The 15,655-nt window shown below is 48.2% G+C and overlaps 1 protein-coding gene across 4 annotated transcripts in view; it reads right to left on the bottom strand.

Moving 5' to 3' along the window:
* TRIO (trio Rho guanine nucleotide exchange factor) overlaps positions 1-15,655 on the bottom strand; it is a 349,937-nt gene that overhangs the window by 121,905 nt on the left and 212,377 nt on the right. For all 4 annotated transcript variants that reach the window (XR_005529593.1, XR_005529594.1, XM_039238832.1 and 1 more), the window contains exons 14-19: positions 11,392-11,587; positions 10,443-10,609; positions 7,514-7,633; positions 5,627-5,818; positions 5,000-5,149; positions 1,374-1,488 (exon numbers count right to left, since the gene is read on the bottom strand). Coding sequence is in view for 2 of the 4 variants with exons in the window: in XM_039238832.1 (XP_039094763.1) it covers positions 1,374-1,488; positions 5,000-5,149; positions 5,627-5,818; positions 7,514-7,633; positions 10,443-10,609; positions 11,392-11,587 (940 nt within the window). In the remaining 2 variants the exon portion in view is untranslated. The remainder of the gene's footprint in view (positions 1-1,373; positions 1,489-4,999; positions 5,150-5,626; positions 5,819-7,513; positions 7,634-10,442; positions 10,610-11,391; positions 11,588-15,655) is intronic.

Raw genomic sequence — 15,655 nt, 5'->3', positions numbered from 1 at the left:
CTCATCCCCAAGAACCCAATGAGAGAAACTGAACATTTAGTTTTTAATTCTCCAGAGCATCCAGAATGATGACAAACAGCAGCAAACGCGTGGTGACTATCACGTAAGTGGGCATGGGCAACACAGCCCCCCTTCCCCACCCCACTGAACTAGGACAACCTCATAAGGATTGTAACGTCTTTCATCAAAGAAAAGGAAGACCTGCAAGCAAAGACAGTACTGAAGGATAACAGAAAGGCAGTGATTTTTATCCGAAAGGAGCCAAGTAAATTGATTACCAACGCAAGTAACTTGCTCCTGCTGAAAAATGGCTGTGTTAGTCCCTCCTTTTCCCAGAAGAAGAGCCCACCAAGTAATAAATACGGGTCCCAGCTGTGGAGCTCAGAGGACGCTGCCCATGTGATGGACAGTATGTGCATGACACCTCTAACAGAGGAATTCAGAAGAACAGGGAGCAGAATACAACATACAAAGTTTCTGCCCGTCATATGGCCTTAATGAGCGAGAGGAATCACTTGTTAATGGATTATGGCAATTTTTTCCCTACGAAACCCAGCTCTGAGGGGGAAGGCTGTGGGACCCGTTTTCCTGTGTGGTCAGGGCCGATCTCTGAAGCTCTTGGGGAGGAGGACAGCGGACACAAGGTGCCTTCGTGTCAAGCCTATTTTCCTAACTCGTGAACATTTTCTGAGGCTCCATTTCCATGTCATCGTAATTCAACTTGTAAAAAACTATGATTAAACAAGTTCTAAGTTGAAGAACACCTGCGCATGCTTTCATTGTGAAGTATTCCATCAGGTTCTAGAGCAGAAACCAGCAGACCCCTCCCTTCCATCCATACCAATCCTATTAACAATTTCGCGTAAATTTTTCCCAGATCTGCTTCTATGTACTCACGTTACATATACATACACATTAAAACATGGTTTTATAGATTTTCACATTCAAGGGATACCAGGATATAGGATATCTGGCAATTTGCTTTTATTAAGGCTCTAAGTGTGTGAAACTGGTAACACTTTACAGAATGATAGCGATGTATAATTTCTTGATTTGAACTTTTAAAAATATTTTGACTAGAGATAAAATCTGATTTTCCTTTTTTCCCTAATTTATCATATCTTCACTTGTTTTAACAAATCAGTCAATGCCAATAAATACCATGCTGCATGTTCTCTGTTTATACTCTTCAACTTTATTCAATGAACTACCAATCTGTATCACTTGTTTCATACTTTATTAGGAAACTAAGGAAAGCGGTGAGCACTCTGAGGATATGTAAAGGACATGTAAAACGAAGCCTGGATCTTAGACTGCGTCTCGCCAAGCTCCTTGCATCGCTTGCTGCTAAAAGGAGTCCTGACTGTACTCACTTTTCACTTGCTGCTCAGGGGCTTTGATGTGGGTCACCATTCCTGGCATGTTCACACTGTTCCTGTGCAGGTACTTCAGGAAGACATCTGCATTCCTTCTAGCAAGCGTGCAAGCCTACAAGTACACGGAGAGCAACGTGGTGTTAATTTGACTTCTACAAACATGCGCTTTGGGTACATACGGGTGACAACAACACATGGCTCTAACATACACCTTTATCCAAAACATTCACCCGGCCACCTTGTGCTTTGGAGGATACATAGGTTAAGTCCTATTTCAATTAACAACCACAACTCTGTCTTGGAGCCCCTGCTCTGATGAAACCAGCTATGTAGAGCCTGTCCTATGGAGAGGTGCACATGGGGGGGTGGGGGGGGTGGAAGACACAGGGAGGGGCACACGGCGGGGGGGGGGGCGCTGAGAGGGACCGCTGGCCTGTGGCTGGAGCGGAGGTGAAGCCCATCTCCTGTCCAGCCTCCAGCTGACCACATTCCCCGGCCATCACCTCATCAGCAGCTGAGAGCCCTGGGGAGAAACCTGGAGCCCGAGCACCCAGCCGAGTTGTGCCTGGACTTCCGGAGAGAGCACACAGCAGTTTAGGCTTTCCGGGTCACTCAGTCTCCATCTCCCCAACCCTTGGACAGGAGAGCAGCCACTGCAATGTGTTAATGAATGAAAGCAGGTGGACTTAGCTCTCAGGTCGGAGTCTGTCGACCCCTGGTTTAAGCCATCAAGTTTTGGGGTGGCTTGTTCTGCGGCGTTACTGTGCTCACAGGTAAATGACATTCCATCTTTAGAAACCAAATGAGTAATTTCATTAACGTATTAAAAAAACAAGAGAGAAAAATATCCTTTATTATATTTGAATTGGAAATCTCCTACACATTTCCTGTCTCAGATCTGGAATTGATCCTTCTTCAAGGAGCTCTGTCTCCTCCTTGTGGTACAGGTATTTAGACCACAGTCTGGACCATACACTAGGGAGCTCATGATTTCTGGTCAGTCATTGTTTCCAGCCCTTTTCAGTAGGTGGAGCCAGGACACTTTTAAATTAACCTAAGACTCTACCACGGTCTCTCCAGAGAAGCTGAAATCAGCTGCCCTATGCTGAAGACGACCGGGACTACGTCAGAGGGCGTCTGGGCCAATCTGACTGGAAGGCATGCTCACCGATGGGACAGTTGAATATAAAAAGATAAATGACTGCAATTGATTAAAACACACCAAACAGATTACAGTCTGTGATGATAGTAAAAAAATTAATCACATGAAAAGGTTGCTAGGGTACCAGCTCATTATTCTGAAAATGATAAACAAATGGAAAAATCAAGCACTTCCCCTGCCTGTTCTGGACAAACTCTATTTGAAAGTAACCAAGTAGCTAAGGAGGGAAGAATTCTAGCTAATCAAGGCAGAAGGAATGATGGAATGTTACCATTTCTGCAACTCCCAACAATACACGACACGATCGCCACAGGGCACTAGAGTCACTGGGTGAACGGCCACGGAGTCACGTGATGGATGAACTGACCCCCTACGTTGGGAGCACTGACGACTTCCCCGATCACAGGCCACAAGGAACAGCAGCCCACCCGCGCCTGCTGATGGAAGCCACGGGAGGCAGGCGTGGGGGGAGCCTGTGCCAGGTAAGCGGGCTGCACGCGCACTCACACACAAACCTGGATCCCACCAAAGCTCTCAACGTAATAAACTTAGAGGATGCGGGTGCTATAGGACCGCGTAGGGTGCACGAACGGAAATCCAGAGTGAGAAATCCCACAGTAGGAGTAATTCACTTCTTCAGCTAATAAACAGCAATAAGAGGGGGTGGTGTTTAGATTGAAAGAGGTTTAACACACATACCAATAAAATCAATGTGTGGACCTGAATCCTAACTGTAAGTACACATAAAAGACATTTATGGATTGATCAGAAAAATTTGAACACTGTTGGATTTTGCATAAAATAAGAGATACCATTAATTTTTAGGACCTGATAATGGCATTGTAGTTGTTTTAGAAAGGCAGAGTTTTAAACATTCGAGAGAGTGTGCGCACAGGGGAGGGGCAAAGCTTGGGAGAGAAGAATCCCAAGCACGTTCCATGCTCAGTGCCAAGCCCGATACAGGGCTTGATTCCATTACCTGTGAGATCATGACCTGAGCCGAAATAAGAGTCAGACACTCAACCGACTTGAGCCACCCGGGTGCCCCAGAAAGGCTGAATTTAATATTTAGTCATGTACTAAAGTATTTACAAATAAAATGATATAATATCTAGAATTTAAAGTAACCCAGTGAAGGTGAGCATCTGCCCACGAGCTGATAATTACTGACAATGGCTGACAGGTGCGTAAAAGTCCTGTTCGTTCTATTTTGTACGCTCCTTAAACTTCCATAATGAAAAGTTTAAAGATATCTAACACCCAAACACTACTGAATCCTAGTTGAATGAAGAAATCTGAACAAGCCGGTGATGATTTTTGTTTTACATTTTTTCTAAGTATCTTTCTTAATTAACTCAGTAGCATTCGATTTTGTTTTATTCTAAATGGATTCCAGAGAAAGAGGCAAATTACGATAATTCCAGATCCAAACGTCCTCACAGTGGTGGGTGTTTCATCAACGGGCTTTCAGGTCCTGCTGGAAATGGTTAAAGTAACAAGCCCGAGTAAGCCACGACCATTTTCCCTTCATCTGCCAAAAAAAGTCATGCGAGGGAAGCTCAAAGTAGGTTCCCAGCTAAAATTTTCAAAGAGTTACAATCTGTTCTCCCAGGCTAGTCAGTAACCCCGTCAGGATAGACCATCCCCTTCAGAATGGAAACAGAAATTATTAAATATAACTGGAAATGGTGTGAGAGGCATCAGGACACAGAATCGATGTCGGTGAGGCCACAGTGAAAAGCAAATACTATACCTACTGTGAATGGGGCTGAGTGGCACCCGGCCGGGCCTCTGGGGGTCTTCTCCAGAGTGAAAGGCCACATGACAGAGACAGCGAAATGTTGGCAAACAGTTTGAGCACTTTTTAGAGCTTCTGGGTGACTTAAGTACACACACACACACACACACACACACACACGACAAAAGCGGGGGTCTTCTCCAGAGTGAAAGGCCACATGACAGAGAACAGGGAAATGTTGGCAGTCTGAGCACTTTTTAGAGCTTCTGGGTGACTTAAGTACACACACACACACACACACACACACACGCGCGCGCACGACAAAAGCGGCCAGACTAAAGCTGCTCAGTTAAAACTTCCAGCCTGGATTATGGTTAAATGTCTTCTGCGGAAACACTTCCTGAACAAGTATTAGTAGCTAATCCTGTGACTCCCAAGAGGTGTTCCTGCCCCATGTCTACCGTACACGGGGTTCAGTCTTTATTCCTAAAAAAGGCTGAATTTCCAAAGGAAGATTATTTTCAGCTAAAGGCATTCTTGTCTCCCCAAACCAATCTCTCTCTGTTCAGCACCAAATTGCACTCTGCACACGGGGGGGCCCATGGAAAGTGAAGGTGGCGTGTGCTCGCCTGGCACGTGGGGACACGTTGTGGTTCTCGGAAGCCTGGGCGGGCCCCCCGTGCGGTGCAGGGACGCCCCGGCACCCCAGAGGCTGCTCCGTACCTTTAGGAATGCTTCCTTTTGCTCCAGATGCTTGCTGATCATCGGGGTAACGTGGTCTGTCTCGGAGTTGGGGCCCAGCTTGTCAGCCCCTCCACACCAGTCCTCTTCTCTCTTGTACTCCTGCTCCAGGCTCTCGAGGACGCTGCAGACCTGCGAGCAGAAAGCCACAGGCTCGGAGGGGCCACTCGGCATCTGACGCCACAGGCAGCGTTTTTGGGAAGTGTGGCCAGTCACACTCTGGGGACAGAAGTGCTGGCCTGGGGACCAAGACATTCAGGAGGAGCCGTGGGCCCCACCTCGGGTGAGGACAAACTCAGGGGTCAAAGTAGGCAGGCCTTTAGAACAAGAACCAAATAAAAACAGAATTTCCGGCCTCTCTTTGGTGTGTTTCAGGCTATGTATCTAAAGGAAAGGAAAGCAGAAGTCTTCTCAGGTCCTTTCCAACCTGTTCCTCTAGGGTTCCTAGGGCAAGCAAGGATCATTCTACTTCTAGAATGCTTTTCTCTGCTTGAAGTTGAGTTCACTGGCTCAATAATGACTGATGAGTTCATGACTGAGCTGTCGACTAAAGCTAAGCTCAACACAGAATGCCGGTCGGGACCCAAGGACTAGAAGGGGCCCCCTCACCTGCTCTGAGGTTTTGTAGAAGGCGACAGATGCGTTCACGAGCTTGAGGCGATCCTCCATCTTGAGCATGAGCTGCTGCCAGTGAGATGCCACTTTCTCGGCACAGTCCCTGATCATGTCCATGTCGTAGTGATTGGCCTGCAGCATGGCCTCTGCCTTCTGCTGCACCTGCAGTGCACTCTGGTGCGTCTTCTACGGAAAGAGAAAGGACAGGGACGCCTGTGTAACAGGGGGCGTCACGCGTTTATTTACCGGGAGGCCGCAATCCCTCCGCTCTGCTTGCTCTCATCCAAACGACCTCAGTGAATGCTCATTAGGACACTTCTGAAAACAGCACACAGTTCAGTTAAAAAAAACCAACTGTTCATGCCCAGCGAAAACTGTGTTTATACTTAAATTACCTAATGAAGGATGAAAATGCGCTAAGACATTCCAGAATGGGCCTCAGTTGTGGGTTCTCAGCTTGAGAAATAGCAGGAAAAAACCTTAATAGCCAATATCCTAAGAAGGCTGTTGAAATGTTCCCGGTTTATTCTTCCTATTCATCCTTCTTACAATAGCAGCTAGAGGCCCATGAACACACGGACAAAAAGGTGGCCACAGTGAGTGCATTTTTACCTTAAACTGTGGACTTGAGTAAAAAAGTTTTCAAAAACTATTGACTTTAAAGAAGAGAGAGAAACATAATTAAAAGCTAAGAATGAACCAGCTGTGCTCTCTGGAGGTTCATTCCATATTAAAATATCAGCGTAATATCACAAACCCAGTAGAATTCTTGCTCATGTGTGCTCACTAGAAGATTCCACAAGAGGCTGACAGGCCACATTCTCCAAGAATCGAGCACTGCACAGTGTAGTAGTCGGGGGGGGGCAGGGGTGGGCAGAGGGGTCCATGGGTCTGTGATGTGGCTTTTTTTTTTAAGACAACAGCAAAATTTTGTATATCACCTGAAAAGGCACTAAGTGATCCCATGAAAGACCACATGCACTATGACCCTGTCCTTCACGCAGACACAATGACACATGTTAGCAGTTCTTACAAGTCACTAGGCACAGTGTACCATTTTCAAAAGATGCCCAAACTCTGGGCTTCAGGAAGTTAACACTGGTCTGTTGACACTGAGTAGCTGAAAGTTAAGTCAGTCTTGAGAATAAATTGCCACTATCTTCTGTGGCCTTCTTCTCTGGCTACGTATGTAACCAGAGCAGGAAATGAGTTTTCTGCAATCACATGCTCCTCTCCCCTTGAGCTGACCTTGAGACCACCTATCACAATTAACTCCCCTTTGTCCCCAAGCTCTACGAATAATTAACCCATACACTGTGAGCGTGGATTGTAAATGGAGCTGGAACTGGTCTAAGCCAAGGTGTTGAAGGCCCGCCTGGCCCGGGCCCCATCAACGCAAGAAATGCTCAGGTGAGGAACGCTGCTTCTCATCAGGGTCAGAGAGTTCTGGGCGCAGTGCTGTTTGTGGATAACCGTGAATTTGTGATTTGCACTTGGTCTGGGCGAGCTGCCCATGGTGCCCCGTTTGGTCCAGGGATGCGCTTACAAGACCAGCAGAACAGAACACCCTCGAGCCCAGACACTTGCGTGGGTGCTCAGGTGCTAAGTGTTCCTGGCAGAGGGCGGTGCATCCTGCGGGGTCCCTCAGGGCAGGAGGACAGCGGGAGCCACCAGGCCTCTGGGGCGGTGGTGTGAGGTCCCTGAGCTGGTACATGCATCGTCCCCTTCGCTACCGTCACCTGTCTGTTTGCTCCCATGAAGGAAACTGTAAAGATCCGTGCTGCTGCTCAGGGTCCTGCTGAGCCCCGTCTGGCCCCGGCTCAGACCCCACGAGGGAGCATACAGCGTGTCCTGAGGCGGGCGGCGGGCCAGTGTCCCTACCTCAATGGCATGCTGGAACTGCTCGTGCTCCCTCTGCAGCTGCTCCGCCTCCTGCAAGGAGCTGGCCGTGATGAGTCCAGCATTCAGCATCGATTCTCCGTTGCGGATCCAGCCCAGCACCTGAAACATGACGCAGGGACCTCCAAGCCTCGGCCTTCCCCAGGGACCCACCTGCGGGCCAGCTGGGACACAAGCCAAGTGAGCGAGGAGGTCAGGCTGCTCACATCAGCTGGGAAACACGCGTTTCCTTATGGCCCCACCTGCCAACAGCCTGATGTGCTTCCAAGGTACCTGATCAGAAGTGCCACATTTTAAAATTAATTCAGTTATTTTGTGGTTTCAAATGGGAGCTGGAAAGGCACAGGGTCCAGCAGGTTGTTATCGTTAGTCCACAGGTCAAAACAAATTAAGAATCACCTATTAGCAGATCTACTGGTGCAAATAATTCCCTGATAATCAAGAGAAGTATTTTTCATTCCTTTTATCATTAATAAACATGCAAAATTAGCAACTGCTTGGTAAGGGAATTATTTTATTTCACCAACGCATTTTCCTATTTAACATCAGAGCTAAACGGCACACTAAGCAGAGAATGGGTTCAGAGGTACCATAAAGGCCAGGGTCGAGGCATGAGATTGCCAGCATCACACAAACGAGAGGACCCAGCTGTGGAAGGTCATTTTGGTAGGTAGTTGTGGCAGAGACTGCTTGTTGCCCACCTTGCACCTAGTTTTCCTCATCTCCTTTACTCAGAAAACTTCGACTCTGGGGGGGCTGTGGGGGTGCTTAAAATGAAACTGCTTCCGGGGCGCCTGGGTGGCTTAGTCGGTTAAGCGTCTGACTTTCGCTTAGGTCATGATCTCACGGCTCGTGGGTTCGAGCCCCGCGTCGGGCTCTGTGCTGACTGCCAGCTCAGAGCCTGGAGCCTGTTTCAGTTTGTGACTCCCTCTCTCTCTGACTCTCCCCTACTCACGCTGTCTCTCTCTCTCCTAGAAATAAATAAAAATATTAAAAAAAATAAAAATGAAACTGCTTCCCAGCCCCTCCATGCCCCCTCATTACAGCTAGGACACCATATGCTCCGGCACCTCTCGCTACTGACAGCACTGAAGCAGCCTCTGGGCAGCTGAGCAAACCATTTCTTTTCTGATACAAGTGCTGCTTCTTCCCCGTTCTGACCTCCCCTTCCTGCTGCCTGGGAGGGGGAGGGGGGGCTGGGGCTACAACAGCCATGGGACGACCCACTGCCAGCATGAAAGCCTAGCCGACCACACAGCTGCTAAATGAACAGCATCCTGATGTGTTACGTAAGAGAATATTGATTGTTAAGCATTGTTTTTGGACTCTTATTTATAGGCAAATGTAATTCCTAATGGATGGTCTGGTCCTTTATTTCTTAGACACACTGTTTTGTTTTTAGCAAGAAGGAACACTTTATTAAATGGTCTTTATTTTTTTTAAGCTTTGGGGCACCTGGGTGGCTCAGTTGGTTGCGTGTTGGACTCTTGATTTTGGCTCAGGTCATGATCTCACGGTTTATGAGTTTGAGCCCTGTGTCTGGCTCTGTGCCGACATTGTAAAGCATGCTGGGGACTCTCTGTCCCCCTTTTTCTACCCCTCCACCACTTGCACTGGCATGCTCTCTCTCTCTAAATAAATAAACTTAAAAAAAAATAAAGTTTTGGGGTGCCTGGGTGGCTTTGTCTGTTAAGCGTCTGACTTTCGCTTAGGTCATGATCTCGCGGTTCGTGGGTTCGAGCCCCGCGTCGGGCTCTGTGCTGACTGCCAGCTCAGAGCCTGGAGCCTATTTCAGAGTCTGTGTCTCCCTCTCTCTCTGACCCTCCCCTGCTCATGCTCTCTCGCTGTCTCTCTCTCTCCTAGAAATAAATAAAAATATTAAAAAAAAATAAAGTTTTATGTAAGCAATCTCTACACTCAGCACGAGGCTCAAGCTCACGACCCCGAGATCAAGAGCCACACGCCCCTGTGACGGAGCCAGCTGGGCCCCCTAGGAGCTGGTCTCTAACAGGAGGTCACAACACTGTATCTCATTACACGGGCACCAAAAGGTGTTCTTGTAACGTCTTCCGATTCGACAGCGTCCCTGCTCGGTGTGAGTGCCACCCGCTCTACCCCACAGGCTGCCAACACTCCTGAGGCGCCGGGTGCCCTGCTCCACCCAACACGTGCTTCTCTGACCCTCCACCAGAACCCGGAAGGCCTTACTTTCTGTGCCAGGAAGGCAGTATCATGAGTGGTTTCTCTGCTCACGAGATAAAATGTCATGCACATGCTGAGTGTACATATGTACAGACTCCCAACGGCTACGAGCCGAAAGTATCTCTTTCAAGTGCTCCATTTTTATTCTGCCGTGCTCTCTGAGCCACGGCATTGTAGCATGCCGTTAACAGAAGAAATCCCAGCCCTGAATAGGCTGTGACACCATCCAGGTTGATAACAGCCTATTTGGCAGAAAAATCATATTATTTAGCCTGAGAAGCTATGTGCTCAGAGTTTCAAGCAAGAGATTACCACTAACGAAACAAGCCAAATGGATGTTACTTTCAAGTCCTACAGCTGCTGGTGGGAAGCCTTCTCCACTACAGAGTCAGCACACGGCTGTGTGGGGCGCTGGCTCAACACTTAAATAGAGCTAGGGCTATACTGGGGGTGGGGGGACACGTGTTACGTCACATGTCAGAACAATGCTTACACATGAGCTAGGAGTGTACTGGGGTGTGTGTGTTACACCACATGTCAGAATGACACATGAGCTAGGGGTGACCGGGTGTGTGTGCGTGTCTGTGCACGTGTGGTGTTATAGCACGTGTCAGAACAGGGGCAGTCTCCCCAAATTTCTGGGAGGTCACACACCGAGTGCCCGCGCACGGGGGCCGCTGTGGTTGGGCTCCCTACATCACCTGCTTACCTGCTTCACTTCGGCCTGCAGGTGACGAAGCTGCACGCACTGTTCCAGGTGCTTCCGATGCTGCTCGGCTGCGACATCCAGCTCCTGCTGCTTCTCGTGAAGGAACTCCAGCAAGTCCTGGACCCGAGTGGCCATGTCCACGTCTCTGTCGCACAGCAGCTCCACACCTGCGGACAGGAAGGGTAAGCCTGGGGTTCAACAGGCACGTGGGCCCGTTCTTCGGCCGTGCGTGACGGAGGCCGTGCTTTCGTGAATAATCTGCCGGGCCGGGCCAAGCCGTTACCTTGGCCAAGTTCAAGAAAGACCAACATAGGAGTGTTTCCATGTGCCTCCAAGCACTTGAGGGGATCTCAAACAACGTGTCTGCTGAGTCCCAAAGCAAAACACAGTGCGCGGCTAATGAAACCAAACCCGCTTCGGGTCACTTTATTTCCACGGTGGTAAGTGGTGACGCGCGCTTTGCTTTTATAAGTGAGTGAACTTCGGCTTTTGTCGTGTTATCACTGCACACCTAGTTTACTCTTTAGGAAGCATCTGATTTGTGTAAAATGAGTGATGCAGTATGCAAGCTGTTGCTAAGTTTCAAACACTACACACTTCTGTCTACGTTTTTTGAGCCTGTAGTGACATCTGCTGGTAAAATATAAACTAAGAAAAAAATAAAGAATGTGAAAAAGTTTTTGGAGATTGAGGTTTCATTCACGGACAATTAGCGTTCATGCCACCTGAAATGACACGCAAGAGATAAGTACACCAATCATGTTACGGATGATCACCTGTGAAAATGAAACAGCAAAACGTTCCTTTGGAAGAGCAGGTAGTAGAACACGGACGTCACAGGGGCTGACTGCTTTGCAGCCATCACACGCACACGCGCACACGCACCGCATGTACACGCACACACACAGTGAAAACCCTACAAGTGACATGGCCCGAAATGCCTCCTTACCGGAGGCCTGCACTTCGTTGACATACTGCAGAAGGTCCTGCCCTTGGTGGATGACATCAAAGGTCAAGTTATTCATGGTCAAAGCTTTGTCTGCGTGGTGCTGCAGGCGCTGCTCCGCTATTGTGAGATCCTCCGTGTCAAAGTCATTCATTTGCTGCGAAAGCTCATCATTCCAAGACTCAAGGTCTGAGATGATCTGAGAGGAGAGCATCTTTTTAGGACCAAGACATACAAAATAATGAACACCTGCTGCTGCGACCCCTCACCAAACCAGGTAAGGAAGAAACGATGTGACCAGGTGCCAGGCACACGGAAGCCAGCTGTCGGGGCTTCCGCGGGCCACAGATGGGACAGTTAGACACAAAACCTCTAACACAACTGAACAAAGTTGATCAAACATACAAAAACACATTATTCCCTAATGGTACTTTTTTAAAAAAATGAAGAGTTAAAAAGCCTAAAATTAAATGAGAAACTTTTTTTCTTAATGTTTATTTACCTTGAGAGAGAGAGAGACAGAGACAGAGATAGAGAAAGAAAGTGAGTGGGGGAGGGGCAAAGAGTATCCCAAGCAGCCTCTGTGCCGTCAGTGCCAGAGCCTGACGCGGGGCTCAAACTCATGAACCGTGAGATCATGACCTGCGCCGAAACCAAGAGTCGAATGCTTACCCAACTGAGCCACCCAGGTGCCCCAAACGAAAAACTCTTCTTATTAGAGGCTGCCAGGAAACCAATCTTTATCTTAAAATTGGTAATTAAAAAAGTATTTAATCCTATAACAATGAAGGTTACCCTTTACAGATATATAGTTATTAAATGTAGAAATAATAAAATTAGAAAGCTTTTTCTAACTTTTTTTTTAATTCTAGCAAAAGAACTGTTCAGACAATGATCATCATGCAGGCAACTGTAACGGTGAGGAAGGCCGGGTCTGGTGGCTGGGCCCTCCTCGTCCCACGGACCAGCTTCGGCCCTACCCACACGGGACCGGACAAGACCAGCCTCAGCTCCCACCCACGGGGGGCTGGACAGGACCAGACTCTGACAGGGAGAAGCTGCGGGTCCCATGGAGCATCTGGCACAGAAATGGACCTGGAGTCTCAATCAGGTCTTTACATCTAAACTCCAAGTGTACAGGGAACACCAGGGAAAGAAAAATAGTTAGACAGAAGAAAATCACGGAGTGAATGCAGAACGTGGGTCCTGGTTTCTTTAGCTGATGCAGTTACTTTCATAAGTCATGGCAGGAGGAAAAGCAGGCTGGGTGAAGAGACGATTCTGGACGGAAAGGCTAAGTACCCCACTGGGCGCAGTGCCCACGTGCCCCCCGCCCCCAGTAGGGGTCACCTGCAGAGGGTGCGAGAGAGGCGGGTCCTAGCGAGCGGGGACCCTGACGGGTGGGTGAGGGGAGTTATGTACGAAAGGTCTTACTTTGGAGAGATACTTGAGAGTCTCAAGGAGTAAGACAAGAAGGTGGCAAAGCTTTTCTCTCAATTACTGCAGCACGACCCTAACAAAAGAAGGGGGATTTGCAGCAGGGAAGACACGATCCTGCTGCATTTGGGAGATGGGCACATGGCTCACTGTACGGATCCTTGCTACTTTGGAGCAGGTTTGAAAACTCTGTAACACTTAAAAAAAGTTAAGACTAAAAATTACAGAATCCAGAAAGGAGGAAAAAACTTCTTGTGAAAGAATACTGTATTATACACTTCAGTGGAATAACATTCCCCACGCGTCCCGATTTACTTTATCCAGAAGAGCAGTAACCACACGAGTTTGAAAGTCTGAGAGTGTGAGAGAGTTCTCGCAGAATCCAGAGCGGAGATGAAAAGCAATAAAAACTGAAGGCTTCCCCAAATGCCTATGGCACAGATCTTCCGGGTTTATTCTTTCATTAGTGGGGTCTACATACAGTATGTGTATTTACATTAATTTATTAAATTGGGCTAACTTATAAAGTTGATCAATTTAAATAATGTTAAATTATACATGAGCCAAAAAGCCACCAAGGGAAAATATTTTTAACAAGGAAAGAGATTACCACACCTTTAATCTTTGTCTCTAAGAGGAATCTTCCTTCTTAATGTTTGTTTTCTGACACTGAGGCTTAGGTGTGGTGGTGAGGCACAGACTCAGCACTAATGCCTCAGCGACACGGCTCAGACGGCACTCAAGGAGCAGAGTAAACAACGAGGACTGTGCTAGAACCAGAGGGGGCCCCAGCAACAGCCATGATCAAAGGATCAGCAGGAGAAATTCTGCCCAGGATTTATGATCACAGCTTGTCAACCACACAAGTGAAGACAAGAAATCGGTGGCAGAAATGAAACTCAAGAAAGTGGAAGTGACTTTTGAATACCAATTCTTTGGAGAAATTACTTTGAAGCTGTTTTCTAACTGTATGTTAAAATGTTTAGAAATTCGAACAGTTTCTCTTCCTAAAGGTACATATAAACAAACTGTCACAGGATGCTGTAGTAATGACTTTGTTGTTTCCAGAGCAATAGAGCAGGTTTTCCCTGGAAACAGGAAGAGGCTGAAACAGCAATATTCTCAGCGTAGAGAACCTAGACCCGGGGTGCCCGGGTGGCTTAATCAGATGAGCATCCAACTTCAGGTCAGGTCATGATCTCACGGTTCATGGGTTTGAGCCCCGCATCGGGCTCTCTGCTGTGGAGCCGGGTTCGGATACCCTGCCCCCCTCTCTCTATGCACCTCCCCCACTCGCGCTCTCTCTCAAAAATAAAGAAACGTTTAAAAAACAATAGGTGAAGGAACAGTTAAGTTTCTACCATAAAGATAACTCCAGGCCTCCTCTGTGCAGTCGAACAGCGCATTCTCCCAGATAAGGGAGGAAATCCCAGCCGAAGCCCCAACGGCTCAGGCTTTCAAGTTTTAGGATTATTCCAGAGAAGAGAGGTTCTTAGGCTGTGACACTTTAAAAAGCTTTTAAACTACACTGTAGCTGGCCTGTGATGGCTCTGCAGGTCTCATTTCCTTAGCTCAGGAAAGCACTTACCCCTAGCCTGGCGCACTGGCTTTATTACAGCCACTTGGAACTTCTGTGGCTTTGGTGCGGAGAAAACGTAGGTTTCTGGTTTCTGAGCTACATATTAAAATGCTAGTTTTTTGACAATGGAAATACAATTAAGTGTTTTTCCCTTTAAAGTAGCAATAATACAAATGAAGCTGAGAGATTTTTTTTTTTAAATATCAACATGCCTTGAAGAGAAACTTCAAATAATGCCCGATGGATGGCTCTGTTTCCTAACTGAAACTATTTAACAAGCAGCTAAGTTTACAAAAGCAATTCGTCTGAAGTAGAGGTCAGAGAGGAAAACAGGAATGTCCGGTCTCCTGTTCATACAGCTTGCAACCATGGAACCTGGGCTGTGGGCGGGCCCTTAAAAAGCCGAGGGCAGTGTGCCTTTTCCCTGCCAGGCTTCACGCGTCTCTAGAGATCAAGGCTCTGAGCAGACTTCACCAGACGGTGTGTGTAGGGCTTAGCTTCTTCCTGTTGTAAACCAGCGATGATCATGAAAATGGCCAAGAAAGCCACTTTAATGAAAACACCGATGGAAGTTTAGACTAGTGGCCACCAAGGACGCACCTGAGCGGCCCCCTCACAGGGCCCGGCCTGGTCCCTGCACCACCGCGCAGAGCGAGAGCTACAGACAGGCTGAGAGACGTGGGCAAGGCCCACTTCAGGCACAGGGTCCTCCCCTGAGCTGCGGTCACACAAGGTCTACCGCCCTTCTGCCTGGATGGACTTCCCGTCTGGGTCTGCGTGCCCCCCAGGCCCTGGCACGGGGAGGGCCGGCCCCACAGGCCTGGGCGGCTCGCTCCAGCGGCTGTGTCAGGCTGACAGGCACCAGGAGACCGGCCTCACCCCGGCTCAAGTGAGTCTTGGTTCCTTCATTCATGTTTCACAGCCAGATTCAGCATCATCCAATTATACTTACTTCCGCTTGCACTTCACCAAGTTCAATAATAAGACCTTCCCTGGCACAGAATTAAGCAGCAGCCTTTTGTTGAAGAAAAAGGAAGGAAACCTCACGTGTAAGGGGCAGTTTGTAGGCAAGGATGAAAGATCATCTGAACACAATCCTTGGAAAAGACTGGGTTTCCTACTATCTGCAAGTGCTATCACCACCGGCGAGCCTTACTGTCACTGCTGGGGGAGGCCGGCAGGGGTCAGGCATGCGAGGGACAGAAGGAAGGGGGGGGGACGGCGGCCGCACGTGCGTGCCTCAGACAGGGG

Source organism: Hyaena hyaena, unplaced genomic scaffold (assembly GCF_003009895.1).
Source record: "Hyaena hyaena isolate Hyena2069 unplaced genomic scaffold, ASM300989v1 scaffold_148, whole genome shotgun sequence".
Lineage (NCBI taxonomy): Eukaryota > Metazoa > Chordata > Mammalia > Carnivora > Hyaenidae > Hyaena > Hyaena hyaena.
The sequence above is the reverse complement of the archived record's forward strand: the minus strand, read 5'-3'. Positions and strand labels throughout refer to the sequence as shown.